Source organism: Podarcis raffonei, chromosome 13 (genome assembly GCF_027172205.1).
Source record: "Podarcis raffonei isolate rPodRaf1 chromosome 13, rPodRaf1.pri, whole genome shotgun sequence".
NCBI classification, from domain to species: Eukaryota; Metazoa; Chordata; class Lepidosauria; order Squamata; family Lacertidae; genus Podarcis; species Podarcis raffonei.
The window spans coordinates 55,673,744-55,701,719 of record NC_070614.1 but is presented as its reverse complement, the minus strand read 5'-3'; the positions used below and the strand labels follow the sequence as shown (position 1 = coordinate 55,701,719).

Sequence of the window (27,976 nt, the reverse complement as noted above, 5' to 3'; positions counted from 1 at the left end):
TGTTACAAAACTCCCTTATCCTTTTATAGAACTTGTTTTCTGATTATACCCCCTCCCGCATAAAAGGAGTGGCGATGGGGAGGGACAGGGGCCGCAGCTGGGTGAGCTCGGCTGGCCAAGGGTTAAGAGGAACTGAGCTGGATTCCTAGAGAGGACCAGAAATGAAGGTGTCCAAGCCCCGCCCTCCCCAGCCCCTTCCTGTCAAGAGGCAGCTGTTGTCTCCTCGGAGGCGCCTCCTGCATCGAGTGAGTCTCTCTCTCTTCTTGCCTGGGGTGCTTTGGGGGGAAGGGGAGGGGGAAGGGGGACCCCCCCAAATCAGGGAGCAGAGGGTCCTCTCTGCAAAGGATCCGGGGGGTGGTCGAGCTGAATTTCAGAATTCTAGGGTGGGGAGGGAACCACGAGAGCATCTAGGCCAAACATGAGCAATGCAGGAATCTCCACTCAAATGCTGGTCAGGATACGGATGAGCGAGACCCATGGCTGCCTTTTGGAGACCATGGGGGGAAAGGTGGGTAGAAATGCCGTGAATAAAGAGAGGGAAGCCAGCCTGTCATTTGGTCCCTGCTTTCCATCGATTTCCGAGTCATCTTCATGCGCAGCTCCGCATGGAGGGCATGGCAAATATCCCACCAGAAGCAGAGCATGGAGTCCCCTGGCCACAAAGGGACTGATCCAGAAGTACCCCACACAGATGTGGGGGTTGTGCTGTGTCACATTATTAATGACACAGCCACCCTCCTGAATTCCCAGGGAATATTTCAGGATTAAAACACAACATTTAAAACAGTTGCAATAACAGAAAGAAGGTAGGTCCTACTTTACCTCCTCTTGAGTACAGTGGTACCTCAGGTTATATACTTAATTCATTCCTGAGGTCCATTCTTAACCTGAAACTGCTCTTAACCTGAAGCACCACTTTAGCTAATGGGGCTTCCTGCTGCTGCTGCGCTGCTGGAGCACTATTTCTGTTCTCATCCTGAAGCAAAGTACTTAACCCAAGGTAATATTTCTGGGTTAGCGGAGTGTGTAACCTGAAGCGTATGTAACCTGAGGTACCGCTGTACTGTCCTTTGGCCTCACCCACTTGGCCCTCAGGGCGTTTCCCAGATGAGGATCTGGCCCTCAGAACAAGGGAAAAAGGACCCCATCTCAGTAGTTTGTCTTGAGGAGGTGGCAACTCCTCACTATAGCCTGGTTTCCACGTTACACTTGGTACAAATGACTCACTTGTCACTCACCGTTCTGACTTTATTCCTGGACTGCAAACACGGAAAGGCAGGATCAACCAGACTGATTCATTTCACAGAAATCCCTTCACTTGCCTGCACTTCTGGGATGGTCACTTTCCTTCTAGGAGGGCAAGAGCATTACTTCTCCTTTTTTTCGTAAGCAAAGCTCAAAGTCTGGCCAGTGGTGCAGTCCAGCCTTGGTTCCTAGCGAGACTCATCCTCGCTTGCTCAGGGAACATTTTTCTCCTCTTGTCCGTGTTGTGATTTTATAACAGAACAATGCTTTTTCTTTGTTGGATTTTCTAGCGCCTCTAATTTGGACGAACAGAACTTGGCAGAGAACCAAGGGGATCCTTCCTGTCTCTTGGAGGCTTCCTGAGAGCATACATGGATGAGCAAGACTCAGCTGGCCCTGAAGCAGGAAGAGGCCCGGCCATGGAAATGGGGAGCAGTGCAGGATTCTGGGAAGGCTCTGGGCAGAAGCTCCTGGGAGAGGAGGACACCCTTCGCTCAGAGGTGCAGAGCCAGCAGTTCAGCTGGTTCTGTTACCAGGAGGCTGAAGGACCCCGTGAGGTTTGCAGCCAACTCTACCAGCTTTGCCACCAGTGGCTGAAGCCAGAAAGGCACACGAAAGCGGAGATGCTGGACCTGGTGATCTTGGAGCAGTTCCTGGCTGTCCTTCCAGCGGAGATGGAGAGCTGGGTGAGGGAATGCGGAGCAGAGACCAGTTCCCAGGCAGTGGCCCTGGCTGAAGGTTTCCTCCTGAGTCAGGCGGAGGAGAGGAAGCAGGTGGAGAAGAAGCAGGTGAGAGAGACTTTCCTCTGGATGCTCCCAAGGGGCTCTAGACAGGAGGGAACAGGTCCCCAAATCTCATCCTTTTTCGGAAACATCCAAGGAAGGATATCAGATGCTGCTAAAGTTTTTGCCTCTGCCATTCCTATTCTGATTCTCTTCCCCGTCTCTGTTTTAAATCCTTGTTGCTGTTTCAGGGAAAGGATCCGTTTGCTGAAATGGGTTCCTCTGAAGTAGAGAAGTCTCTGTTGGACACCAGAGATAAGCCACTGGGTAAGAAGGAAGGAGTATTTTCTCAGTTTGGTCCCATTCTGTTGGTGTTGAAAGTAATCTAGTGCTTCTTTTGATCTTTTTGGGGAAGACACTTGAGGCCCAGAGCCCAGAGGAGCCTGATATATAATTTTGCACAATTAAATCTGAAATAGGTATAGGGGGGTATTTCTTAATCTGTAGTTAGAGATGCACTGCTTCAGCTCTGAGAGAAGCATCCTGCACTCCTGTCTCCCCACTTCCCTTTGTCTCTCGCAGGTGAAAGAAGGATGCTGGCAAGACCTCCTCCTGCATCTCTTCATCCTGGTGGAGGGGAAGCAGCGGCTGAGGAACCGGATCAGGTGCGGGGAAGGAGCAATGGGGGGGGGGAGAAGGATGGGGGGGGAGACAGGGGATTCCGAGACCAAACAAATCTCTCCCCTCCTCTTGTCACTAGAATTATTCATTATAAATTGTCTTTGGGGCATCTGGAGAGTCTTTCCATCCCAGAGCAACACACAGGGAGAGGAGAAAGGGATTCTTCCATTTGGCAAACTGGAACACTTGCACAGACATATTGATCTGAATAAAACAACGTGGCGTTCCACCCATTTTCACTAAGATTCATACCCATCATTAAAATACACTATGAAAGAACTCCATTAAAGCATTAAAATAAGAACCCATAATCCAAATGTGCAGCAGACCAATCTGATTAAAACAATCCAGGCAGGAAGCAAAAGAGCAACATGCAGGAAATAATCTTTATGCTGCCTAAGAGAAGGATATTTTTCTTTTAGGGTCCAGTTTCTTTTGAAGATGTCACTGTTTGTTTCACGGCTGAGGAGTGGGCGTTGCTGGATCCTGCCCAGAGAGCTCTGCATAAGGAGGTTACAGAGGAGAATCGTGGTATCCTGGCCTCTCTCAGTAAGGCTCCTATTTGGATCACGAGATCTGTTCTGAAATTCCATGCATATATCTCTATTGTGATGGAGCTCAATAGCGCTGCCTTCAGCAGCTGGCCTTCCAAGACCTCCACAAGTCACCTTGAATGGAGGACTGTTTGGTCTGGGAATGTACTTCCTCCAATTACGCCTTTCTAAACAGAGATCTTAATTGTCAGGGGTCCCTTTACCCTAGACAGAGATCAGGCTGGTCTGAACTGCCCAAACCTTTTAAAAGGAGGCTTCATTCTTATAAAGGTAAAGGGAGCCTTTTTAAAATGCAAATCGGCTTTTGTTGGTACTGCTTTTTCTTTCCATCTTGGGCCTATACCATTCAGGCAGCTGTGGTAGCATACATATACAGGTTTTTCCCCTCATCTTTGGGTACCTTCTCCCTCTTATACCTGAAGCTTCCGGTTTTTAAAAAAGGTTATTTTCAGCATTTTTTTCAACTCGTTATAAATCATTTCCCCGAAGACTTTTACTATCTTACACAAACACAACATGTGAAAAAGGTACCTTCCTTCCCTTGACATTCCCAGCAGGCATTTGATTTGGTCTTGTACATTTCAGCTAAGTTACTAGGAGTCAAATGCCATCTATACATCATTTTCCTATAGTGTTCTTTTAACTCATAACATGCTGTAAATTTCAATTCTCCATTCCACAATCTTTCCCAAGCTGCCATTTGAATGTTATATCATATATCCATTGCTCAATGTATCATCAGCGATTTGACCTGTTTGTCTTTCTGGGTCACCTTCAATGGTAGCCCCACATAGAGCACATTGCAGTAGTCTAAGCAAGAGATATCTAGAGCATGCACCACTCTGGCCAGACAGTCAGCGGGCAGGTAGGGTCTCATCCTGCGTACCAGGTGGAGCTGGTAGACAGCTGCCCTGGACACAGAATTAACCTGCCCCTCCATGGAAAGCTGAGAGTCCAAAATGACTCCCAGGTTGTGCACCTGGTCCTTCAGGGGCACAGTTAGCCCATTCAGGACCAGAGAGTCCTCCACACTCGTTCGCTTCCTGTCCCCCCAAAAGAGTACTTCTGTCTTGTCAGGATTCAACCTCAGTCTGTTAGCCGCCATCCATCCTCCAACTGCCTCCAGACACTCACACAGGACCTTCACTGCCTTCACTGGTTCTGATTTGAAAGAGAGGTAGAGCTGGGTATCATCATCATACTGATGAACACCCAGCCCAAACCCCGATGATCTCTGCCATCGGTTGCTTGTAGATGTTGAAAATCCATTATCTCTCTTTGTTGCAGGTGGTGATGAATTAGAAATTAAGAACCAGCGAATCCATGACAAAATCCACACAGTGGAGAACCCCTATCAATATGTGGAGTGTGGAGAGAGCTCTCATTCCTTATCCCATCCAAGAATTCCCACTGGGAAGAAAAAGCATCAGTGCTTGGAATGTGGGAAGAGCTTTAGTCGCAGCTCTTATCTCACGGTCCATCAAAGATTTCATAAAGGAGAGAAACCTTATCAGTGCTTGGAATGTGGGAAGAGCTTCAGTACAAAGGCCAATGTCACTTCCCATCAAAGAATTCATACAAGGGAGAAACCCTACCAGTGCCTGCACTGTGGGAAGAGCTTCAATCGGAATATTGATCTCACTTCCCATCAAAGAATTCATACAGGGGAGAAACCATATCAGTGTTTGGAATGTGGAAAGCGCTTCAGTCAGAGGTCCCATCTCACTACTCATCAAATAATTCATACAGGGGAGAAACCGTTTCAGTGCTTGGAATGCGGGAAGAGCTTCAGTTCGAAGGCCTATGTCACTTCCCATCAAAAAATCCATACAAAGCAGAAACCCTATCAGTGTTTGGAATGTGGAAAGAGCTTCGATCGGAATATTGATCTCACTTCCCATCAAAGAATTCATACAGGGGAGAAACCATATCAGTGTTTGGAATGTGGAGAGAGCTTCAGTTGGAAGATATATTTGTCTTACCATCAAAGAATTCATAGAGGGAAGAAACCCTAATAGTGCTTGGAATGTGGAAAGATCTTCACCCACAAGAAAAGTCTCACTTCCCACCAAATAATTCATGCAGCGCAGAAACTACATCAGTCCTTAGAATGCACGATGGGCTTTACTGCAAGAAGAGCGCTTCTGTGACATCAGAGAATTCACAGTGGGGGGAAACCATTTCAATGCCAAGAGTGCGGAAAGAGCTTCACCTTGATGCAAACACTTCCCATCAAAGAATTCATGTGACAGAGAAACCCTAATAGTGCTTGAAATGTGGAAAAAGCTTCATCTTGATTGAAAGTTTCACTTCCCATCAAATAACTTGCAGCAGGGAATGTAATAGAATTATAAGATTGTAGTGTTGGAAGGGACGCTGAGGGTCATCTGCTAGGGAGGGGGAGGGGCCAGTTTGGAATGCTGGGGGTGAGAGGTGATTGGCGGGGAATTTGAAAGGATGGCCTTAGACTGATTTAATATTCAATGTCCTTTTCAGTGCAATTATGGGAGGTGAATTATTGGTTTGCTTCATTTTTTCTGGTTTCTATTCTTTATTCTGTATTTTATTTTGTATTTTAATGCTGGACACCGTCCTGAGATTTTCGGTTGAGGGCGATATATCAGTTTAATAGATTGTATATAAGAAAGTGGTCAAACATCAAAAAATACACAACCAAACCCAGCAATTTCCACACAAATCACAGCAACGACCTAAAACAGATACAGACAACCCCAGCTGCACATCCCTGTGGTCAGATGGGAAAAGGCCTGCAAGGCACGGAGCATGTCTTCCGGGACTCAAAGCAGCCAAGGTGGTCTCTGGCCTCTTCAGGAGAGACCCTTGGAGGTGCGAGAGCGAGAGGGGGGAATTGTCAGCCAGGCTTGGTTGGATCAGGAGGAGAGGAACAGCCTAAGAATGCCCATGAACAGGAACACTTGAAATGATATGTACACAAACTTAGCCTGAACTTGTTTATTTTCTAATAAATTGATTGTATTCCACCAAACGCCTCATTCTTTGCTACTTTCTTTTTTTTTAAATCGAAGTGCTGGTAAGCAATTGGTGAATCTGCAAAGTAACTGCTAGGCTAAGCTGACTATTCTCTGGACAAACGCCAGCTCTCCTGGCCTGAAAGCGAGATGAGTGCCGCTCCCCAAAGTCGACTTTGGACTTAACCGTCCAGGGGTCCGTTACTTAAAAAAAATAGTGTTAGAAATTAGCCAGGTGCCAGGCGCATTTTGCTGCTGGCACAGGTCCAATTGTGACTACATAGAGATTTATGGGCTCTGGGTTCGTGACCCCAGTTTAAAAGATTAGTCCTTAGTCCATAGTTAATACAATTTCCATTTCCACTGTGTGTGTTTCTCCTTCTTGCATACTGGGAGCAGTGAACTGTTGTAAGAGAAAACTAAAGCCCAGCAACGCAGCTGAGATAATAGAATCGTAGAAGTGAAGCGTTGGAAGGGACCCCGTTATGGTGATATAGCTGAGTTTCTTACGCTGCTCTGCATGGCGCATCCTGAAGCATTAAAAGCGCTTCATGGAAAATAACCCGGCTGTCCTCAACACCCCATAATATGAACAAGGCTACAAAGGTCACTGGAAGGGCACCTGCTTGGCATGTGGAAGGGTCCAGGCTTAACCCCCCCATCTGGCCCCCTGGAGGGTCCAGGCTGCCAGTCAGTGCTGGCAACCCATAGCAGCAGCTTCTTCCTCTTGTCTCCTGCTTCCCTCCTGAGCATAAATGAGCGCCCTCTGACTCAGCAGCAGCAGCCCATCCTCCATCTCCTGCTGCAGGTTGCTTCCCCCCTTCCACTTGCATGCCCCCCCCCAAATATATAATGGGGTCGGCACATGGGGGAAAGATTCCTGCACTGCTGCAGAGGTCGGACTCCTTTCTTCTAATTTGAATCCATTGGTTCTGGTCCTCCCCTCCAGAGCAGGAAAAGAACAGGCTTGCTCCATCTTTCATGGAACAGCCCTTAAGATATCTGAAGATGGCTCTCCTCTCTCGTCTCAGTCTCCTCTTTTCCAGGCTAAAGATACCCAGCTCCTTCAACCGTTCCTCATCTGGCTTGGTTTCCAGACCCTTCCAGATCTTGGCTGCCCTCCTCTGCACACCTTCCAGCCGGTCAACATCCTTCTTAAATTGCTTTGCCCAGAACTGGACACAGTATTCCAGGTGTGGTCTGACCAAGTTATAATGGTGCAGTACTATGTCTTCCCTTGATCTGGACACTGGACTTCTGTGGACGCTGCCTAGAATAGCATTCGCTTCTTCTCAGCTGCATCAAACTGTGAACTCATGTGGAGCTTGTGGCCCACCAAGACCCCTTGATCTTTTTCACATGCACTGCTAGTAAGCCAGGTGTCCCCCGTCCTACATTTGTGCATCTGGTTCTTCCTGCCTAAGTGCAGAATCTGACCTTTGTCCCTATGGACATTCATTTTGTCCGCTTGCCCCAGTTCTCCAATCTGTAATGGTCATCCTGAATCCCGATTCTGTCTTCTGTGCCATTAGCTGCCCCTCCCAGTTTGGTGTCATCTGCAAACTGGATGAGCATCCCCTCAACTCCTCCATCCAAGTCGTTTATGGACAGACTGAGCAACAACAGGCCCCGGACAGAGCCCTGCAGCCCCCCTCGTCACCCATCTATGGCGCAAATTCATGTGGGGTGCAGTCGCCTCTCCTCATGAAAGATGTTTGAGGAGTTGGAAAAGGTTCAGAAAAGGGCTGCCAAAATGATCAAGGCAGACTTTGCTATGAAGAAAAGTTGCAGCCTCTGGGGCTCTTTAGAGCAGTGGTTCCCAATTAGCTAATTACTGAGCCCCCCCCCCTAATTTTCAAAAGCCAATCCTGGCCTAGAGAAAGTGGAAGGAGAGTTGCATCTCCTGGCAGTGGAACTCAAAGACATCCAAGGAGTCGGGATGTTGGAAGATTCAGGACAGATAACATTAAACGCAAGGCAGAGTTCACCTATGGAACTCCCCGGCACAGGACATCAGAGGGAGAGGAGGGGCGCTGGCTTGCCAAGGGTTAAAAGGGATTGAGCTGGATTCCTAGAGGGGAGAGGAATTCAAGGGGGGACGATGGACCGGGAACTCCACCTGAGGAGGAGGGGCCTTTGTCTCTCTCTTCTGCACGTGCTGCATCCAGGGCGCCTCCGGGAAGCCGGTGAGTCTCTGCATTGGGGAGAAGAGGGGGGTCCCCGGGATGCGGGGGAGCAGGGGGACCCCCAAGTCAAGGGGCAGAGGCTCCTGACCCCCCGCTCTGCAAAGCCGTTTGGGGAGGGAAGAAAAGGGCCTGAAAATAACCCCCCCCCAGACTGAGAAATCAGTCCCATTTATTAGCTGAGGGTGTAGAGGGACGGAAATATTAGGACACAAAGCATCCCGAAGAAATAGAAAGGAAAGGCTGACTGTTGGAAGAGGGCAGGGGGCAGAGAAGAGAAAGCGCTTCTTGGTGCCGTGCAGAGTCAAGCCTGCGGAACTCCCTGCCCCAGGAGGCCAGGCTGGGACCAGGGCAGGGAGGAGGAGGAGGGGCTCTGCTTGGCTTCATCCTCGAGGGCTGAGCTCTTGTCTCCCCAGCGATGCTGCTGAATCCCAGTTGCTGGAAGGAAGCGCAGGGCGAGAGAGGGGCTCTTGCGCCCCAGTCCTGCTGGGGAGCTTCCCATTCAGGCCCCTGGGTGGCCCCTGTGAGAATCATAGGAACATGGAATCGTAGAATTGGAAGGGAGCCCGAGGGTCATCTAGTCCAGTGCAGGGAGGAGGAGAGGCTCCTGGTGCCCATCAGGTTGATTCATCTCACAGAAACCGCTTCCGTTTCCTCCACTTTTGGCCTGGTCACTTTCCCCCTAGGAGGGCGAGAGGGTTTCTTCTTCTTCATTCTTCCCTTTTTTCTTACAGAAAGCTCAGAGTCTGGCCTGGGGTGCAGTCCAGCCCTGGTTCCTAGCAAGACTCATCCACACTTGCTCAGGGGACCTTCTTCTTCTGCTGACCGTGTGCCAATTTCATAACAGAACAATATATTTCCAGTATTTGCCAGCACCTCTAAATCAGACAGGCAGAACTTAGTCAAGGAAAAACTGGATTCCCTCCTAAAGATGGATGAGCAAGACTCAGCTGGCCCTGGAGCAGGAAGAGGTCATGGCATTATCAATGGGAGCAGTGGGGGATTCTGGGAAAGCTCTGGGCAGAAGATCCTGGGAGAGGAGGACACCCTTCGCTCAGAGGTGCAGAGCCAGCAGTTCAGCTGGTTCTGTTACCAGGAGGCTGAAGGACCTCGTGAGGTTTGCAGCCAACTCTACCACCTTTGCCACCAGTGGCTGAAGCCAGAACGGCACACGAAAGCTGAGATGCTGGACCTGGTGATCTTGGAGCAGTTCCTGGCTGTCCTTCCAGCGGAGATGGAGAGCTGGGTGAGGGAATGCGGAGCGGAGACCAGTTCCCAGGCAGTGGCCCTGGCCGAAGGTTTCCTCCTGAGTCAGGCGGAGAGGAAGCAGGTGAGAGAGACTTCCCTCTGGATGCTCCCAAGGGGCTCCAAACAGGAGAGAGAAGATCCCTAAATCCCATCATTTTTGGAAAGCATCCAAGGTGCTATATTGGACATCCCTAAAGATTTTGCCCCTGCCATTCCTTTTCTAATAGTTCTCATTATTTGTTTTGAATCCTTGTTCCTATTTCAGGGAAAGGATGTTTCTGCAGAAACGGGTCCTGATTCCTCTGAGGCAGAGAGGATTTCGTTGGACACCAGAGAGAGGCTGCTGGGTAAGGAGGAAGGAGTTTTTCCTCTGTGTGGTCACATTCTGGCAATTCTCAAACTAATCTGCGGGTTCATTCAATATTTTGGGAAGACACTTGGGGCCAAGAACCCAAAGGAGAGATGTACTTTGGCATAACTAAAATATGAAATGGGGACAAACTCCCAAATGCACCTCTGAGAGAAGCATCCTGCACTCCTGTCTCCCCACTTCCCTTTGTCTCTCGCAGGTGAAAGAAGGATGCCGGCAAGACCTCCTCCTGCATCTCTTCATCCTGGTGGAGGGGAAGCAGCGGCTGAGGAACCGGATCAGGTGCGGGGAAGGAGCAATGGGGGGAAAGGGGCTGAGGGGGGGGGGAGACAGGGCGTTTCTGGGGACAAATGAACCCCCTCTTGACTTCTGTCAAAGCTGCCCTTAACAAAGGCTGAAAATGCCATTAACGAAGGTTTATGTGCAGAGGATAACGAGTAACCCCTTCACCTTAACTCTGAATGTCGCTAGTATTATTCATTATAAATTGTCTTTGGGACATCTGGAGAGTCTTCCCATCCCAGAGCAACACACAGGGAGAGGAGAAAGGGATTCTTCCATTTGGCAAACAGACAAATTGATCTGAATAAAACAACGTGGAGTTCATTAAAATAAGCACCAGTAATCCAAATGTGCAGCAGACCAATCCAGTTAAAACAGCCCAGGCAGGAAGCAAAAGAGCAACGTGCAGGAAATAATCTTTATGCTGCCTAAGAGAAGGATATTTTATTTCAGAGCTCAGTTTCTTTTGAAGATGTCGCTGTTCGTTTCACGGCTGAGGAGTGGGCGTTGCTGGATCCTGCCCAGAGAGCTCTGCATAAGGAAGTCATGGAGGAGACTTGGAGGACCATGATCTCTCTGGGTAAAGTTCCCTCTTGGGTCATCATATCTGTTTTGGAATTCAGTAGATATTTCTCCGTGATGGATCCCAACGTTGCCACCCAGAGCACCTGGGATTCTCACTCCCACAGCTCACCTTGCATGGAGGGCTGGGGACTGTTTGGTCTGTGAATATTGTTCCTCCCCTTCTGCCTTTTTGCACAGGGATCAGGGTGTGGATAGGCTTTCTGAGTGTCTAGGGAAGTGGACGTCACTTAATCTTTTGAAATCACCAATAGTTAGTTTAGAGCTTTTTGATCTATTTTCCAAACCCATTTAGAATCCTGTCATTACCCAGCAATTTAATTCTCCCCTGGACGCTAGGTAATTGGTAGACAGAGAATCCAATTCACATTCAGATAGAGTTCTGACCTTGCAGATGGAGTTGGTTCAATGATTGAGCCAAAGAAATTTCATCCCTGAAAAGAACAGGCTTTTTGAATATGAATTTCCCATAAATATAACAGTGAATGTTAGTGAGCAAAGGCACTGAATTCTGCAGTAAGACTTCCCATCTAACTCCCTGCAGATCTTCCTTTATCACAAGTGTTCATTAGCATTATTCAAAAACTGGGAACTCCATTTCTTTCTTAGGCTCTGACCTGTTCCTCTCTTTGTTGCAGGTGGTGATGAATTAGAACTCACAGTGGAGAAGCCATATCAAGATTTGGAGTGTGGGGAGAACTTCAGTCAGAACTCCCATGCCACTTCCTGTCAAATAAATCTTATTGGGAAGAAACCCTTTCAGTGTTTGGAATGTGGAAAGAGCTTCTGTCGGAAGCATAGTCTCCCTTCCCATCAAAGAATTCATTCCGGGGAGAAACCATATCAGTGTTTGGAATGTGGAAAGTTCTTTACTACAAGCAGATACTTACGTCGACATCAGAGGATTCACAGTGGGGAGAAACCATATCAGTGCTTGGAATGTGGAAAGAGCTTCAATCACAGCTCACACCTCAAAGCCCATCAAAGAATTCATTCCGGGGAGAAACCATATCAGTGTTTGGAATGTGGGAAGTTCTTTACTACAAGCAGAAACTTCCGTCGACATTGGAGTATTCATAGCGTAGAGAAACCATACCAGTGCGTGGAATGTGGAAAGAGCTTCTCCAGGAAGGACAATCTCACTTCCCATCAGAGAGCTCATACAGGGGAGAAACCATACCAGTGTGTGGAATGTGAGAAGTGCTTTACTACAAGAATAGACTTTGATCAACATAAGAGAATTCACACTGGGAAGAAACCATATCAGTGCTTGGAGTGTGGGAATAGCTTCAGTGACATCTCACATCTCAAAGCCCATCAAAGAATTCATACGGGGGAGAAGCCCTATCACTGCTTTGAGTGTGGAAAGAGCTTCACTCGGAATAATAGTCTTACTTCCCATCAAAGAATTCATACAGGGGAGAAGCCATATCAGTGCTTGGAATGTGAGAAGTGTTTTGCTTCAACAAAAACGTTATGGCAACATAAGAGAATTCACACTGGGGAGAAACCATTTCAATGCCAAGAGTGCGGAAAGAGATTCACCTTCAAGCAAAATCTCACTTCCCATCAAAGAATTCACACAGGGGAGAAACCATTTCAGTGCTTGGAATGTGGTAGGAACTTCAGTCAAAAGCGAAGTCTCACTTACCATCAAATAATTCATACAGGGGAGAAACCATTTCAGTGCTTGGAATGTGGGAAGAGCTTTCGTAAGAGGGGCCATCTCACTTCCCATCAAAGAATTCATACAGGTGAGGAACTATATCAGTGCCTGGAATGTGAGAAGTGCTTTACTATAGGAAGAGACTTCTGTCGACATCAGAAGATTCACAGGAGGGAGAAACCGTATCAGTGCTTGGAGTGTGGAAAGAACTTCTCTAGGAAGGATAGTGTCACTTTCCATCGAAGAATTCATACAGGGGAAAAACCATATCAGTGTGTGGAATGTGGGAGGAGCTTCAGTAGAAAGGACCATCTCACTTGCCATCAAAGAATTCACACAGGTAGAAACCATTTCAATGCCAAGAGTGCGGAAAGAGACTCACCTTGAAGCAAACTCTCACTTCCTACTAAAGAATCCCAGTGACTGAGAAACCCAAATAGTGCTTGGAATGTGGGAAGAGCTGGAAGGAAATCTCACTTCCCATGAAAGAACTCACAGCGGGGAAAATCCTGGAGTCATAGAATAGTAGCTTTGGGAGGAATCTTGAGGGTCATCTAGTCTAACCAACTGCAATGCATCCTCTTGATGTTTAGTCAGAATCTCCTTTCTTGTTCTGTTCTTGTGGGGTTACATGGTTCTTCACCTTCTTTTCAATCATGAGAATAAGTGTGAGGTAGGTTAGGCTCCCCAAGGCTGTCCAGTGAGCTTCGTGGCCAAAGAGGGATTTGAACCCAGGTCTCCCAGGGTGTAGTCAAATCCTCTATGGAATATACTACACTGGCTCTCCTATGAGACTCTTAGAAATTGTTCATGCATTTGTGTCTGCCTAAAATTTGGGTGCCATATTCTGGTGTTTGTATTTAAAGCTGTATACTCCTCTAGCAAAGTAATTTATGTAATAATAGTAAGTCAAGTTCAATATTATAATAGATTTAAGGCAATGTTATCTGGGGGAGGGGCTGTTGATTGGCTGAGAGTTTGGAAGGGTATTTATGTAAGCACAACATAACCATCAGGCCTCTGGCTAATTAAACTTTATCATGTATCCCGAGACTTCCGGGTTAGCGCCATCGCCTAATGGCGGATTCCCTCTGAGCTCCGGAGGGAATCGGCTCAGCAGGGGTTGGGTTCTGCCGTGGCAGCGACGCGGGGACCCTCAGAAACCACAGGCGCTGAAGCCTGTGGACCTGGTGACTCGGCGGGCACCATTTGCGCCCCCCCGACCCGCAAAGGAGCCTTTTTAAAGGCTCTGGAACGGGGGACGGAGAGTGGCGTGGTGCTGTGAGTCGACTGCTTCCCCTGCTGAGTGAAGCCGCATGCCATGGACGGAGAGTGCTGACTTCTTTCTCTGAACATTTGGATTAAAAGCAACAACCCGTGAGTAACACGGAAATTGGACTTAAAAGGGAAATTTTCTTTGGGAATTAGGCACGACCGGGCAAGGTGTAAAGAGGAAGTCCGCCTACCCGCCTTGTAAACATCGTAAAGCAAGGATTTTATTACTAAGGTTGTGAGAATACCTTTCATCTTTGTGGATGCCCAAGGTCCCAGCTCACACAAGACCAACGCTGCTTCTTCCTCAAGTTAAAAAGTCTTTATTGAAGTTCAGTTTCATTTCCAGACGCGCAGCGCGCAACGCTACGTCTATGCCTCAGACCGTAGAAGTCCCATCTGAATCTCCTCCCCCCTGACACCAGCTTAAGATTCTAGCCTTACTCCACCTCTTCCTCTGTTCCTTCTTTCTCTGGGTCCTCCTGCTAGTCGGAGCCTCAGCCCTCCTAGATTCTTCTGACGCTGAGTCCGCCGACTCTTCTCCCCCCCTCCTTCGGGCTTTAGGACCTGGCTCCCAATCCGGGTTTTCTGCTGTCCCGCGCTCCTCCACATTTGAACTTGGCGCGCGCGCGCAGCCTCCCACTTTCCTTCTGACCGTTACACTTGTGTCACTGCTCCCTCTTTCGGGGAGGCTAGCTGGACCTGGCCTTCCCTCCGTTTCCCCACTCCCCGATGGAGGAGAAGCTGGTCCTGACTCATGTGACTCTTCCCCCCCACTGTGCTCTGGTGGGGGAACTGGTCCTAATCCTCCGCTACTCCTTTGGGACTCCCCTCTGGTTCCTTGTTTATGGATCGTCCCCCCTGGGACTCGCCTCGCCCTTACCATAGGCGCCCCCTCCTGGGAATCTTCTGATTCGCTGGAGAAGCTCATGGAATCTCTCGGGCCACTGTCATATTCCCCTACGCTCCCCTCTGATTCCTCTCCTCCGCTCTCTATTTGCTCTCTCCCCTGCTCTTCTGCTCCTGAGCCTCTGACATCCATGTTGGGGCAATTTAAGTGATTGTGCTGGAGGATAAGAGCTAACATTGAGAACGGAATTCACCCCTCCCCCAAGACCCGGGAGCGATCGGTGAGAGAGCCTGCGGAAGAGACATAAAGACTTTGACAGCTGTCAAACTAGCTGTCAAAGTTGGGAAAAAAAGGAGAACTTTGTTTCTGCTGTCTTTGCTGGTTATATTCGGTACAATTTGGTAACAAATTGTTAAAAATAAAGAAGAAAAGGCTAACTTGACTTTTGGGTTGGAACTGGAAGACATTAAGAAACTAGAATCCCTCTAGAGGGGGTTTAGGCCATTACAAAAATGGCTGTAAGTGGAAAAATACTGGCTGAACTGGAGAAGACTTTTTCTCTCTTGGGAAAATTGCAGGAACAGACTGATGTTTTGACTATAAACGTTACAATACTGAAGGGAACAGTAAATAAAGTTGCTGAGCCTGGGAGGGACTTGACTCAAGTTCTTGCAGATGAACAGGAACAGGAAAGTTTTGCAGTTGACCTAAAAATCTTTGCAGCCGAACAAGAAAAGAAATCTGAGAAATCTGAGAATGTGATGAAAGAGGAACATGATGATTTGAAGGAAAAAGAAGGAGGAGCTATAATGCTACAGATGGTTGAGGAAAGCCAGAGGCCGGTTAAGATGGATATAAAGGAAAACAAGATCAGGATGATGGAAATTTGGTTTGAATGGAAGAATGGAAAATGGAGAGATCTCCCTATAGGGAGATCTGAAGACATATGGAATACAAACCTGGCTAAAGTGGAAACTGGAACTTTTGGGACACTTGGACTTAAGAGAAGTAAGAAACAAGATCTTGGCTCCATTTTTAAATATGGAGGCCTAGCTGGAAGAAATATGGACCTTATTGGGACAGAGCTCCTTCGAGATTCGGAGTTTAAAATAAAGGACTATCAAAAAAACCGGCAGAGAGGAATTGAGAGAGTTGAGAGCCTCGGACGTGAGGTCGCCAGGCTGACTGCAGATGGACTGATGGACCTTATGTTGGGGTTCGAAACCGGGAAAGGGGGTGGTGGGGCTTTGGGAATCCAAAGGGTGTATAACTATATTCTGTTTTAATTAATTTGGTTTTGCCACTAACATAAAAATGGGGATTTCGGGGAAGGGAATTGGGGCCGACCTTAGAAAAAGTTTTTTAAGAATAAGTATTGATGTATAAAGATTGAGGCTTTTAAGTTAAAACTGGTTAATTAAATTGATGGGGTGAATCTAGAAAAAAGTTTTTTAAGAATAAGTATTGATGTATAAAGATTGAGGTTTATAAGTTAAAATTGGTTAATTAAAATGAATTAGAGAAAATAAGGTAAAGTGTGGGGACAAGAATTTGCTGAGCTAAAAATTGGAACTGGAATACAAGAAGGGGAGGTGTGGGGAAGTCAAGGAAATTGGTTATTGAAAGCAAGAAATGTAAACTGAGTTTTTAATTGTTCTTTTTTCTGTTTTTTCTGTTTTGTTTTTTTTTCTCTTTATTTTTTGAAAATTTCAATAAATATCTTTAAAAAAAAAAAAATAAACTTTATCATTTATCCCATTCCGTGGGAGACGGAAATATTGGTGTTTTTCATTTTTGTTTTTATTATGTAATTGGTGTTTTTATTTTGAATGTTAATGCTGCGTAATGCCCTGATATCTTCAAAGGAAGGCAGTATATGAATTTTAATAAATGGAAAATAAGGTCATAAATCATAAAGGAAAATATAAAAATACTCAGGGGTGGGTGGCAGCTGGAATGAAGGGGCTGTTTGGTGAAAGACCCAGTCAAGACGCAGCTCACAGCTCTGCCCCTTGAGTACTCTGGGAAGGAGCCCCATAGCTCAGGAGCAGGACACCTGCTTGGCATGCAGAAGGGCCCAGGCTCAATCTCCCTTGTGAGCATCTCAAGGTCAGGCTGGGAACATTCCCTGTCTTGAACCCTGGAGGGTCACGGCTGCCAGTCAGGGCTGGGAACCTGGAGCAGCTGGAGGGACCCCCAGGGTCTGTCCTGGCAGGAGACACCAGCTTCTTCCTGTCCCCCATCCGAGGGAGCTGGGGCCCTTTGCCCTGCTGGGGGTGGGCATGCAGAGGGGGCCCCAGTCCCCTGGGGACCATGACCCCAATAAAGCCTGTGGAGGCCCCCTGGCCGTCGAAATCTCTGGGTCCCCTCACAAATCATCTCCGAATCCCTTTCTGATTTTACCAACCAGCAATTCCAGCAAACCCAATCAATATTCTGTTGATCCGTTGTCGCGGGGCCCCTAAGAGCCGCCCAGAGTCTGGTGCCAGCTCTGCCTGTTTGGCCCTCCTGCCCACCTGGGGCGACTCCTCAGAGGAGAGGGCAGGGCTGGGAGAGGAGTTGGAGCCCCTGGTGTCTCCCAGCCCCACCCTCTTCGCCCCCATCTCCTGGGTCTCCCGGTTCTTGTCCCCCATTTCCTGGGGGAGGCCGACGGGATGACCCTGGGGGTCCCCCCAACCCTCCAATTCCGGAGAGTGTTTTAGTCAGGAGTCCTTTCTCACTTCCCATCAAAGAACTCACAGCGGGGAGAATCACAGTCTCCCAGAATCATTGGATTGTTGCATTGGATTGGATGGTGAGAGTCATCTTCTCCAACCCCCTGCAATGAAGGATATTCAACAAAAGAGTTCATGACAGGTGGCCATCAAACCTTTGCTTAAAAACCTTCCAGTTCAGGAGTGTCCCACACCACCTGAACTACTTTCTTTCACAGTCAAACAGTTCCTGCTGCTAGAAAGTTCCTCCTGATGTTTAGTCAGAATCTCCTTCCTTCTACCTTAAATCCATTGGTTTGGGTACTCCTTCACCAGAGTAGGAGAAACCAAGTTTGCTCCATCTTCCATGGCACAGCCCTTCGCATATTGAAAGATGTGAAGGAGTGCCTGGTCCCCCGGTGAGCATCATGGCTATGTAGGGACTTGAACCCAGGTCTGCCAAGTCGTATTCTGACCCTCTAACCACTATACCACACTAGCTCTGTCATGAGTCTCTTGGAAAGTGTGCAAGCATGTGCGTCTCTTTAAGTTTAGGCACAGTGTTCTGGTGCTTGTATTTAAAGTTGTGTACACATGGGATCAAAATAATAAGAGTGCATTTAAATTACTGTTAGCTAAGGAGGCAGAAAGGGTGAGTTTGGGGTGTTGCAGCTGAGAATTGGGAATCATGCTTGTGTAACAACAGCATAAAAACCAGAGCTTTGCTTAATTAAATCTATGTCCTTTCAAATGTGTTTGTGGGAAGGGGTTATTCTTTCTTTTATTATGTATTTTGTGTTTTTATTTTGCATCTTTATGTTGTGAAATACTCTGAGATCTTCGGATGAAAGACGTCATACAAATGTAATAGATTAAATAAATAGCAACATAGTCATAAGCAATAAATAAAACATTAAAATACACAATCAAACTGAAGAATAGCCACATAAATCACGAGAAGATCTAAAATAAAGATAGAAAAACCTGTAGCAACAACAAACCTGCGAAGCCCAAGAGTTTGCTCAGCGGCCCCAGCTTTTGTAGCTGGAGTCAGTCTGGACTCTCCCAGGCCACATGGGAAAAGGCCTGCAAGGCAGGAGAAGGACTTAGAGGACTCACAGCCAGGATGAGGGGGCCGGGCCTCAGGCCGGTGGAGAAAGCCTGCAAGGAAACAGTTGGAGGTTGAAATCAGTACTATAGGAATACCCTTGTAATATCCATTTTTACAATAGTAATAAAGTAAGAAAAGAAAGAAAAGAAAAAACTGGAAGATTTGAAACCATACACTTATTAGTGTATTTTTGGTCTTTGTTGGAAGCCGCCCAGAGTGGCTGGGGAAACCCAGCCAGATGTGTGGGGTACAAATAATAAATAATAATAATAATAATAATTATATTTCAAAAAGTAAAAACCAGGATACCCCGAAAGCTGTTGAGCATTTTTTAGGAAGACCTCAACCTTGTTGTGCTTTTTTTAGGACCACCCCCCATTTTATGACAATGCCAAGATCCAGGAAAATCTGGACTTATGGCAGCCCTAACCTATCTACACCAAGTTATCTTGAAATTAGTATTTGTTTTTAATAAATCAGTTGTACTCCACCTCACACCTCATTCTTCGCAATGTTGGGGGTGAAGTGTTCAGGTCAGAGTTCTGGGGTGGCAGTGGGAATAAGGGGGTGTTTGCTGAAAAGTCCAGCTGTGCCCCTTGAATGCAGAGGGAAGGTGGAGCAGGAGGGGGTGGGCGCAACATGGGGAGAGAAACAACCTCCGCATGGTATATTCTGAAGCGTTTTTCAGAGTGTTTCATAAAAACAAACTTTTATAACATTCCTATAAGGTAGACCAGTAGCATACGCACACCTTTTCTTAAACTTCAGTTGCTAAAATGAGCTGCTATGCTTCAGGTAAATTGATGTTCCTGTTTCTAGACGAGGTGGGAAAATGCTCATTTCAGTTTCTGTTACTTCTCTCTGGCTCCTTTCCTTAGTCATGGAGGTGTAGCAGTTCAATCCTTTTGACCAGCCCAGGTTCCTTTACAGCCTAATACTTTCCCTCAGCCTCCCTCTCTCTCAGCAATGCCCCTCCTGAGGCGTTTTATTTTGTGCGCCAGACCCAGGGGATCCCTCGGCCCCCTTCTTTCCCTCAGACCCCCAGAGCCTGCCTCCCCCCCGACTCAGCCCCTCTTCCTCTCTCCTCCTTCTCCTCAGGCCAGAGCCACTTCTCCCTCAGACACAGCCTCTCCTCCTCCTCACCCCTTTCTCCCATCTCAGCTCCAGCCTCAAAACTCCCTCAGAAAAGGCGCCTCTCATCTTCCCGCCAAAAGGGCTGGCTGTCTCCGTAGCCAATCAGACTGCGCCACCAGACTCGGCCCGAGCTCAGCTATTTTTCTCTCTCCCTCTCTCTCTCTCTCTGTCAGACACACTGCTTAGTATTGCTCCTTTCTGAAAGTGGGCCTTGAAAGTGGGGCTGCTCTGAGGGGGGCTGAGCTCTGTCTCCCCGGAGCTGGAAAGGCGCCTGGGACTTGGCCCTCGTTGCTGGGGGAGAAGGAAGGGGCAGGCAGAGAGAAGGAGAGAGAAAGAACCCAGGGAGGAAATGGCGTATAAAATCTTCTTTTTCTGTTACAAAACTCCCTTATCCTTTTATAGAACTTGTTTTCTGATTATACCCCCTCCCGCATAAAAGGAGTGGCGATGGGGAGGGACAGGGGCCGCAGCTGGGCGAGCTCGGCTGGCCAAGGGTTAAGAGGAACTGAGCTGGATTCCTAGAGAGGACCAGAAATGAAGGTGTCCAAGCCCCGCCCTCCCCAGCCCCTTCCTGTCAAGAGGCAGCTGTTGTCTCCTCAGAGGCGCCTCCTGCATCGAGTGAGTCTCTCTCTCTTCTTGCCTGGGGTGCTTTGGGGGGAAGGGGAGGGGGAAGGGGGACCCCCCCAAATCAGGGAGCAGAGGGTCCTCTCTGCAAAGGATCCGGGGGGTGGTCGAACTGAATTTCAGAATTCTAGGGTGGGGAGGGAACCACGAGAGCATCTAGGCCAAACATGAGCAATGCAGGAATCTCCACTCAAAGGCTGGTCAGGATACGGATGAGCGAGACCCATGGCTGCCTTTTGGAGACCATGGGGGGAAAGGTGGATAGAAATGCCGTGAATAAAGAGAGGGAAGCCAGCCCGTCATTTGGTCCCTGCTTTCCATCGATTTCCGAGTCATCTTCATGCGCAGCTCCGCATGGAGGGCATGGCAAATATCCCACCAGAAGCAGAGCATGGAGTGCCCTGGCCACAAAGGGACTGATCCAGAAGTACCCCACGCAGATGTGGGGGTTGTGCTGTGTCACATTATTAATGACACAGCCACCCTCCTGAATTCCCAGGGAATATTTCAGGATTAAAACACAACCTTGAAAACAGTTGCAATAACAGAAAGAAGGTAGGTCCTACTTTATCTGCTTTTGAATTCTGTCCTTTGGCCTCACCCACTTGGCCCTCAGGGCGTTTTCCAGATGAGGATCTGGCCCTCAGAACAAGGAAAAAAGGACCCCATCTCAGTAGTTTGTCTTGAGGAGGTGGCAACTCCTCACTATAGCCTGGTTTCCACGTTACACTTGGTACAAATGACTCACTTGTCACTCACCGTTCTGACTTTATTCCTTGACTGCAAACACGGAAAGGCAGGATCAGACTGATTCATTTCACAGAAATCCCTTCACTTGCCTGCACTTCTGGGATGGTCACTTTCCTTCTAGGAGGGCAAGAGCATTACTTCTCCTTTTTTTCGTAAGCAAAGCTCAAAGTCTGGCCAGTGGTGCAGTCCAGCCTTGGTTCCTAGCGAGACTCATCCTCGCTTGCTCAGGGAACATTTTCCTCCTCTTGTCCGTGTTGTGATTTTATAACAGAACAATGCTTTTTCTTTGTTGGATTTTCTAGCGCCTCTAATTTGGACGAACAGAACTTGGCAGAGGACCAAGGGGATCCTTCCTGTCTCTTGGAGGCTTCCTGAGAGCAGACATGGATGAGCAAGACTCAGCTGGCCCTGGAGCAGGAAGAGGCCCGGCCATGGAAACGGGGAGCAGTGCAGGATTCTGGGAAGGCTCTGGGCAGAAGCTCCTGGGAGAGGAGGACACCCTTCGCTCAGATGTGCAGAGCCAGCTGTTCAGGCAGTTCTGCTACCAGGAGGCCGAAGGACCCCGATCGGTTTGCAGCCGACTCTACTGCCTGGCCCATCAATGGCTGAAGCCAGAAAGGCACACGAAAGCTGAGATGCTGGACCTGGTGATCTTGGAGCAGTTCCTGGCTGTCCTTCCAGCGGAGATGGAGAGCTGGGTGAGGGAATGCGGAGCAGAGACCAGTTCCCAGGCAGTGGCCCTGGCTGAAGGTTTCCTCCTGAGTCAGGCGGAGGAGAGGAAGCAGGTGGAGAAGAAGCAGGTGAGAGAGACTTTCCTCTGGATGCTCCCAAGGGGCTCTAGACAGGAGGGAACAGGTCCCCAAATCTCATCCTTTTTCGGAAACATCCAAGGAAGGATATCAGATGCTGCTAAAGTTTTTGCCTCTGCCATTCCTATTCTGATTCTCTTCCCCGTCTCTGTTTTAAATCCTTATTGCTGTTTCAGGGAAAGGATCCGTTTGCTGAAATGGGTTCCTCTGAAGTAGAGAAGTCTCTGTTGGACACCAGAGATAAGCCACTGGGTAAGAAGGAAGGAGTATTTTCTCAGTTTGGTTCCATTCTGTTGGTGTTGAAAGTAATCCAGTGCTTCTTTTGATCTTTTTGGGGAAGACACTTGAGGCCCAGAGCCCAGAGGAGCCTGATAAATAATTTTGCACAATTAAATCTGAAATAGGTATAGGGGAGTATTTCTTAATCTGTAGTTAGAGATGCACTGCTTCACCTCTGAGAGAAGCATCCTGCACTCCTGTCTCCCCACTTCCCTTTGTCTCTCGCAGGTGAAAGAAGGATGCTGGCAAGACCTCCTCCTGCATCTCTTCATCCTGGTGGAGGGGAAGCAGCAGCTGAGGAACCGGATCAGGTGTGGGGAAGGAGCAATGGGGGGGGGGAGAAGGAAGGGGGGGGAGACAGGGTGTTTCTGAGACAGAACAAGTTTCTCTGCACCTCTTTGCTTCTGTCACAGCAGCTCTTCAGAAAATGCCATCCCATAATGTTTATCTGCTGAGAATAAGGAACAGTCACCTCACCTTGGCTAACCTTCTGAATGACACTAGTGTTATTTCTCAGTCTTTGCAGTTTCATTTTTATATTTATCACTGGGCACTAAAATCGGCTTCTAAGCAGTTGGCAAGCCATCTAATACGGTGGCGCCCACCCACTGCTTAAAGGCCTGATTGCCTCTGTTCTGAATGCAGGGCAGCAGGGAACCAAGGACCTGAGGCAAGTCAGGACCCTTGGGAACAACAACAACAATGCGAGGGATAAGGCACCGAAGAACTCGGACTTATCCGATGTTTTGCATTGGATCCGCTGAACCCCTAGGCTGAAGTCAGCGGACGAGTGAGGGGAGCCCAGCTGTGAACTTGGGTGGCCAGACAGAACATGACTCCCTCCCTCCAGCAAGGAGAAGTGCTGCTGTGGCAGCGGGGGAATGGGTCTCAACGCCCACGGGTTGACGCAGAAATCATTTTTGAGGCCTCAAAATTCAAAGTTCATCATGCACAATTGGCCAAATGCTTGCTCTGACCTTGAGGGACTCTAATAACATACACTTCAAGCAGCGTGACTGTGCCCTGGTTTTACAACGGGACCCAAGTTGTGATGGACGTGTCTCTATTTAGCTCCTTACGGGAGCTCTATCTGTAGGGCTATGTAGGCTCTTAGCCACGAGATTAAGCGAGAACAGAAATATAGCAATTATAACTGGTCATTTACCTTTTTTACCTTTATAAGAGAACAAATGAGATGTTCCCGGTAAGTTCTGACACCTCCTTTTCTGAAAAATAGGACTGCCGACACACATGGTGGGTGTGTCCAGAAATACATGAGTTCTGGCAAAAGGTTTTTGCAAAGATTTCTTTGATCACAAGACAGACAGAACCTGTGACCCCAGGACTGGATTTGCTTAATCTGTACAGTCAGGAAACAAAAAATTTATAACTCATCTGGTAACCACGGCAAGAATGACCATTGCCTGAACATGGAATACATTGCAAATATGGACCTTTTTATTTCCTTTTAGGGTCTAGTGTGCTTTGAAGATGTCACTGTTTGTTTCACGGCGGAGGAGTGGGCGTTGCTGGATCCTGCCCAGAGAGCTCTGCATAAGGAGGTTACAGAGGAGAATCGTGGTATCCTGGCCTCTCTCAGTAAGGCTCCTAGTTGGATCACGAGATCTGTTCTGAAATTCCATGCATATATCTCTATTGTGATGGAGCTCAATAGCGCTGCCTTCAGCAGCTGGGCTTCCAACCCCTCCACAAGTCACCTTGAATGGAGGACTGTTTGGTCTGGGAATGTACTTCCTCCCATTACGCCTTTCTAAACAGAGATATTAATTGTCAGGGGTCCCTTTACCTTAAACAGAGATCAGGCTGGTCTGAACTGCCCAAACCTTTTAAAAGGAGGCTTCATTCTTATAAAAGGTAAAGGACCCCTGACCCTTAAGTCCAGTCGCGGATGACTGGGGTTGCAGCGCTCATCTTGCTTTACTGGCCAAGGAAGCTGGTGTTTGTCCGCAGACAGCTTCCGGGTCATGTGGCCAGCATGACTAAGCCGCTTCTGGCGAAACCAGAGCAGCGCACGGAAATGCCGTTTACCTTCCCGCCAGAGCAGTACCTATTTATCTACTTGCACTTTGATGTGCTTTCGAACTGCTAGGTTGGCAGGAGCTGGGTCTGAGCAACGGGAGCTCACCCTGTCGCAGGGATTCAAACCACCGACCTTCTGATCGGCAAGCCCTGGGCTCAGTGGTTTAGACCACAGCACCACCTGCATCCCTTCATTCATTCATATATATATATATATATATATATATATATATATATATATATATTCATTTTTACATTCTACAATGTTTCAAGAACAACATTTAAATCTAAACAAATTCAGCCTACATTTTCTGCCACTTCCCTCCCACCCCCAACTCTGGGGTTCCTTATTTGATATTCTATTCTTACTGCATAATCAATTCAAATCTATTTGCAAATGTATCCTTATACTTCCTTTAACTTATTTCTAATTGCTCATATTTATGTCAATCCTGCTAACGTTTTCAATTGTTTTCAATTTATCTCTATATATTCAGCAAAATTTCCCCATTCTGTTAAAAATAAGTATCTCACATTGATCTCTTATTCTTCTGGCAAGTTTCGCAATCTCAGCATGTTACGTCAGTTTTACTTGCCAGTCGTCTTTTGCCAGTCGTCTTTTGCCAGTCGTCTTTTGTTGGTACTGCTTTTTCTTTCCATCTTTGGGTGTATACCATTCAGGCAGCTGTGGTAGCATACATATACAGGTTTTTTCCTGATATTTGGGTACCTTCTCCCTCTTATACCTGAAAGGGAAGCTTCTGGGTTTTTAACAAAGATTATTTTCAGCATTTTTTTCAACTCGTTATAAATCATTTCCCCGAAGACTTTTACTATCTTACACGAACACAACATGTAAAAAAGGTACCTTCCTTCCCTTGACATTCCCAGCAGGCATTTGATTTGGTCTTGTACATTTTAGCTAAGTTACTAGGAGTCAAATGCCATCTATACATCATTTTCTTTTAACTCATAACATGCTGTAAATTTCAAATCTCCATTCCACAATCTTTCCCATGCTGCCATTTCAATGTTATATCATATATCCACTGCTCAAGGTATCATCAGCGATTTGACCTGTTCGTGTTTTGTCTACCATTCTAATATTATTTTGCCATTATGGTTTCTATTTCCCAGCAAGTTTTTACATTTATCCCAAACTATATATATGTTTTTCCTAATAACATGATTCATGAAAGCTTTATGCCTTTCAGCTTTTCCATGCAACAAATATGCGTACCAGCCCAATTTATGATCATGCCCTTCTAACTACAAAATCTGAACAGTTCTCAATGTTAACCACTCCTTTAACCAGTAAAGGCATGATAAACAGTGGTAACGTGGTTCTCAAATGGCTTAGTCGCCAAACAAATCAGCTACCGAACGCTGCAAACCCGGAAGTGTTCCAGTTTGCGAACATTTTTCAGAAGCCAAACGTCCGACGTGGCTTCCGCTTGAGTGCAGAAAGCGCCTGCAGCCAATCGGAAGCTGAACCTTGGTTTTCGAACACTGGGAACTCCATTTCTTTCTTAGGCTCTGATCTGTTCCTCTCTTTGTTGCAGGTGGTGATGAATTAGAAATTAAGAACCAGCGAATCCATGACAAAATCCACGCAGTGGAGAACCCATATCAATATGTGGAGTGTGGAGAGAGCTCTCATTCCTCCTCCCATCCAAGAAATCACATTGGGAAGAAACCATATCAGTGCTTGGAATGTGGGAAGAGCTTCCATCAGAGGTCCCATCTCACGGCCCATCAAAGAATTCACACAGGGGAGAAACCCTATCAGTGCTTGGAATGCGGGAAGAGCTTCAACATGAAACAAAATCTCACTACCCATCAAAGAATTCATAAAGGAGAAAAACCTTATCAGTGCTTGGAATGCGGGAAGAGCTTCAGTACAAAGGCCTATGTCACTTCCCATCAAAAAATCCATACAAGGGAGAAACCATATAAGTGCTGGGAATGTGGAAAGAGCTTTGACTGGAAATATAATCTCACTTCACATCAAAGAATTCATACAAAACCTTATCAGTGCTTGGAATGTGGAAAGAGCTTCAGTGAAAGCATCAAACTCACTGCCCATCAAATAATTCATACAGGGGAGAAACCATTTCAGTGCTTGGAATGTGGAAAGAGCTTCTCTCGGAGCGACTCTTTCACTTTCCATCAAAGAACTCATACAGGGGAGAAACCCTATCAGTGCTTGGAATGTGGAATGAGATTCACTCAGAAAGGAAGTCTCACTTCCCATCAAAGAACTCATACCTGGGTGAGCCCACACAAATGCTTGGAATGTGGAAGGACTTTTAGTCAGGACTCCCATCTCATTTCCCATCAAATAATTCATACAATGGAGAGACCGTATAAATGCTTGGAATGTGGGGAGAGTTTTAGTCAGGAGTCCTTTCTCACTTCCCATCAAAGAACTCACAGCAGGGAGAATCAGATTCCCCAAGAATCATTGGATTGTTGTATTGGATTGGATGGTGAGAGTCATCTTCTCCAACCCCCTGCAATGAAGGATATTCAACAAAAGAATTCATAACAGATGGCCATCAAACCTTTGCTTAAAATCCTTCAAATCAAGAAGAGTCCACCACCACCTGAACTTGTTTGTTCCACAGTCAAACAGTTCTTGCTGTCAGAAAGTTCTTCCTGATGTCAGAAAGTTCTTCCTGATCTTGAATTCATTGGTGTGTCCTTCCACCAGAACAGAGCAGAAAAAAGCAAGTTTGCTCACTCTTCCATGGCGCAGCCCTTTCGATGTTGGAAGATGTCTATCACATCTCCTTCTCCATCTCCTTTTCTCCATAATAAACATCCTAGCTCCCTCAACCATTTATCCGAAGTCTTGGTTTCCAGAGCCTTGATCCCCTTGGTCTCCCTCCTCTGCACCCATTTCAGCTTGTCAGGGATGAAGCAGATCCAGAACTCTGGTTCAAAAGGTTTGGCCCCAGAAGCATCAAAGCCATTGTGGAGACAGAATGTGTGCAGCATAACATTCCTGCATTGCGGGGGGTTGGGCTGGAAGACCCTTGGGGTTCCTGCCAACTGTATGATTCTGTGATGATGCAGCCTAGAATGGCATCAGCTTTTTATTTTGCTGCTGCATCTCACTGTTGACTCACGACAAACTTGGGGTCTACTAAGAGCCCTTGATCCTTTTCCAATATATGCATGTTACTCCTGCCTACGTGCAGAACCTGATATTTGTCCCTACTGAAATTCATTTATTGCATTCAAATACCCCCTTTTCCCCAAAGGTTCTCCCCCTCTTCTTTTAATACTGACAATAACCCTGTGAGGTTGGTCAGAATGTGAAGCAGTGCCAGGCCCCCAAGGACACCTGGTGAGCATCAGGGCCGAGTAGGAATTTGAACCCAGGTCTGCCAAGTCATACTCTGACACTCTAACCACTTTACCACACTAGCTCTGTCACGAGACTCTCAGAAATCGTGCATTTATGCGCTTCTGCTTCATGTTTAGGCACAGTATTCGGGTCCTTGAACTTAAAAGTTCTGTACACATGTATCAAAACAATAATATAATAGTGCATTTAAGGTACTGTTAGCTAGGGGGGCAGAAAGGGTGAGTAACCATCTACAGTGGTACCTTGGTTCTCAAACTTTATCCGCTCTGGAAGTCCATTCCCAAACCAAAGCATTCCAAAACCAAGATGCGCTTTTCCATAGAAAGTTTTGCAAAATGGATTAATCCATTTCAGACTTTTAAAAACAACCCCTAAAACACACACAAAAAAGCCGCAAAAATTAATAGCAAAAACAGGACAGACCTCAGCATAACACTCAAAATGAAACTGGGGAACTCAAAATGGAAGTGGGGCACTCAGAAGCGTAATGCTCGAAACAGAGCATGTTTGGCTTCTAA

At 47.1% G+C, this 27,976-nt stretch overlaps 2 protein-coding genes across 3 annotated transcripts; both read left to right on the top strand.

The window, feature by feature from the left end:
* Positions 1–169: 169 nt before the first annotated feature.
* On the top strand, positions 170–26,744 carry LOC128400467 (zinc finger and SCAN domain-containing protein 2-like). 2 transcript variants are annotated; one of them, XM_053362667.1, is made up of 6 exons: positions 170–245; positions 1,536–2,033; positions 9,889–9,970; positions 10,193–10,275; positions 23,518–23,644; positions 25,648–26,744. In XM_053362667.1, the coding sequence occupies exons 2-6, from the start codon at positions 1,617–1,619 to the stop codon at positions 26,631–26,633; spliced, it is 1,695 nt and encodes a 564-aa protein (XP_053218642.1). In that variant the 5' UTR covers positions 170–245; positions 1,536–1,616; the 3' UTR covers positions 26,634–26,744. The 2 variants fall into 2 exon arrangements, with proteins under 2 accessions (XP_053218642.1, XP_053218643.1); XM_053362668.1 differs by lacking the exons at positions 170–245; positions 1,536–2,033 and adding an exon at positions 9,280–9,705.
* On the top strand, positions 2,372–5,295 carry LOC128400476 (gastrula zinc finger protein XlCGF7.1-like). The gene is made up of 3 exons (XM_053362685.1): positions 2,372–2,632; positions 3,071–3,197; positions 4,490–5,295. The coding sequence occupies exons 1-3, from the start codon at positions 2,561–2,563 to the stop codon at positions 5,215–5,217; spliced, it is 927 nt and encodes a 308-aa protein (XP_053218660.1). The 5' UTR covers positions 2,372–2,560; the 3' UTR covers positions 5,218–5,295.
* Positions 26,745–27,976: the final 1,232 nt, after the last annotated feature.

What these genes read in the sequence shown, in the direction of transcription:
- LOC128400467 (XM_053362667.1), top strand. Translation starts at nt 1,617, where the DNA reads ATGGATGAGCAAGACTCAGCTGGCCCTGAAGCAGGAAGAGGCCCGGCC. An exon ending in AGCAGGTGGAGAAGAAGCAG is followed by an intron (nt 2,034 to 9,888) that starts GTGAGAGAGACT and finishes TTCCTATTTCAG; the next exon opens with GGAAAGGATGTTTCTGCAGA. An exon ending in TGGTATCCTGGCCTCTCTCA is followed by an intron (nt 23,645 to 25,647) that starts GTAAGGCTCCTA and finishes TCTTTGTTGCAG; the next exon opens with GTGGTGATGAATTAGAAATT.
- LOC128400476 (XM_053362685.1), top strand. Translation starts at nt 2,561, where the DNA reads ATGCTGGCAAGACCTCCTCCTGCATCTCTTCATCCTGGTGGAGGGGAA. An exon ending in CGGCTGAGGAACCGGATCAG is followed by an intron (nt 2,633 to 3,070) that starts GTGCGGGGAAGG and finishes TTTTTCTTTTAG; the next exon opens with GGTCCAGTTTCTTTTGAAGA. An exon ending in TGGTATCCTGGCCTCTCTCA is followed by an intron (nt 3,198 to 4,489) that starts GTAAGGCTCCTA and finishes TCTTTGTTGCAG; the next exon opens with GTGGTGATGAATTAGAAATT.